Genomic DNA, 1,974 nt, shown 5'->3' with positions numbered 1-1,974 from the left:
TATATATACCTATATGTATATGTATATTTCTCACACCTGGCGACATTGACGGGACGCAAACATTTTTTCGTTATGTTTGAATTTTGCTATGTGCGTGTTTTGAATTTAAAGGAAATGCCTGTATGTAGGAAATTATCGGGACCTGAAAAATTTGTTCGCCATGTGTGTGTTTCACAATGCGCACGTTCGCTATGTGTGTGTTGGACTGAAATTAGATCATGAGTTTTATTGTGGCACCACTCTTTGGTCAAACAAGACGCTATTTCAGGTTATTTCATGGTGCAGTTTATGCTGTCAGTAGGCTTACACTCGAAACAGCTAAAGTTGCCTCTAAATTGAAGAATTTATATTGTGCGTTGCCTTTAGGAAAGTGCTTAAAGCACTAATAGTGCAAAGAACAAAGTTCCATTTGTGATCCTTTCACTCCCCCCCCCCCTCTTTCCAGCTTCCTGCTCTCCCCTCTCAATCTCTCGTGCTCTCTTTCTCATCTCTCTGTCTTTCTGCTTTTCTCACGTTTAAAAAACATGACTTTTGTTTTTCAAACATCTCTCTAAATGTCTAAATTATGACTTCCTCCACAGCCGATGGCTTTGACTTCCGGATGAACAAAGAAGTGTACAGAGAAGGTGTGGGGACTTATTCTTCTGTAAGTAAAGGCGTCAACTCATTTCATAATGTGATATCTCTTTGACTGAATCTTGAGGAAAAAGCAATAAAAGATACATTATGTAGAGACAATTGTTACAACAATTAAAAAAAACCCTCTTTTGTCTCTTTCCTGGACTATTTCACTCTCTGGATGTTGCACATTTATTGAACAGCATGTCCACAATACTATATAAGTGTAGAACATTTGAACAACTTGTCCATAGTATGTTTTTACAACTCAGGAATACATTACACATGAAGGGTTTTAGCGCACCATCTCTCAGTTTATGAATACTTCACTTCTCAGTGATGGTGTAAAGCTCTAAACGTGTACATATAATATTTAAAGACCCCCCCCCCCTTTCCCAAACACATTTTGTACGTTACGTAGTAATACCCATCCCCTTTCACACAAAGACCCCTTCTGATTTAAATGATGAAATAAGACGCAACAGTTAACTTAAAGTAGTTTTGAAAAATCATTTATAGTTTATGTAGACTCCCGATGTCTTTTGAGGACCTGTAGATGAACCTCGGTAATGGTTCTTGTGGATAAATAACGACAAAACAACCCCCCATAATAAGCAATACAAAACAACCCCCCCCAAAAAACCCCCACACCAAAACAACAACAACAAAACAAAACACCCCCAAAAACAAACAAACAAACAAACAAAAACAAGAAAAAGTTCCCCTGTTTCTTTCATTTACTCGGTAAGAGCATAACCCCATTGTTATGTTTCACGTACGTCAAGTTTTTGTGTGTTTCTATTCTGTATGTTTCAGTTCCAGTTTGCGGACCGCGTGGATGAAATCGTCATGGATCATGATCCAAAGAATCCACTCTTTCTCTATCTTGCCTTCCAGAACGTTCACATGCCGCTGGAAGTATGTTTCTTTGTTTGTCATGTTGTAACAGTGAAACACTCAACTATACGTACATTACACCCAACTATACATACAGTACACCCAACTATACATACAGTACACCCAACTATACATACAGTACTGTCAGTACACCCAACTATACATACTGTACACCCAACTATACATACAGTACTGTCAGTACATCCAGCTATACATACAGTACACCCAACTATACATACAGTACTGTCAGTACACCCAACTATACATACTGTACACCCAACTATACATACAGTACTGTCAGTACATCCAGCTATACATACAGTACACCCAACTATACATACAGTACTGTCAGTACACCCAACTATACATACTGTACACCCAACTATACATACAGTACTGTCAGTACATCCAGCTATACATACAGTACACCCAACTATACATACAGTACTGTCAGTACAC

The 1,974-nt window shown here is 38.3% G+C and overlaps 1 protein-coding gene across 1 annotated transcript in view; it reads left to right on the top strand.

The window, feature by feature from the left end:
* Positions 1-1,974, top strand: part of LOC106013245 (arylsulfatase B) — a gene marked incomplete at its 5' end in the record, with an annotated part of 12,500 nt that overhangs the window by 8,174 nt on the left and 2,352 nt on the right. Inside the window, 2 exon segments of the mRNA XM_013088424.1 lie at positions 582-646; positions 1,435-1,611. Of these exon segments, the coding sequence (XP_012943878.1) occupies positions 582-646; positions 1,435-1,611 (242 nt within the window).

Source organism: Aplysia californica, unplaced genomic scaffold (assembly GCF_000002075.1).
Source record: "Aplysia californica isolate F4 #8 unplaced genomic scaffold, AplCal3.0 scaffold00742, whole genome shotgun sequence".
In the NCBI taxonomy this organism is placed as follows: domain Eukaryota; kingdom Metazoa; phylum Mollusca; class Gastropoda; order Aplysiida; family Aplysiidae; genus Aplysia; species Aplysia californica.
This window is presented reverse-complemented; position numbering and strand designations above follow the sequence as displayed.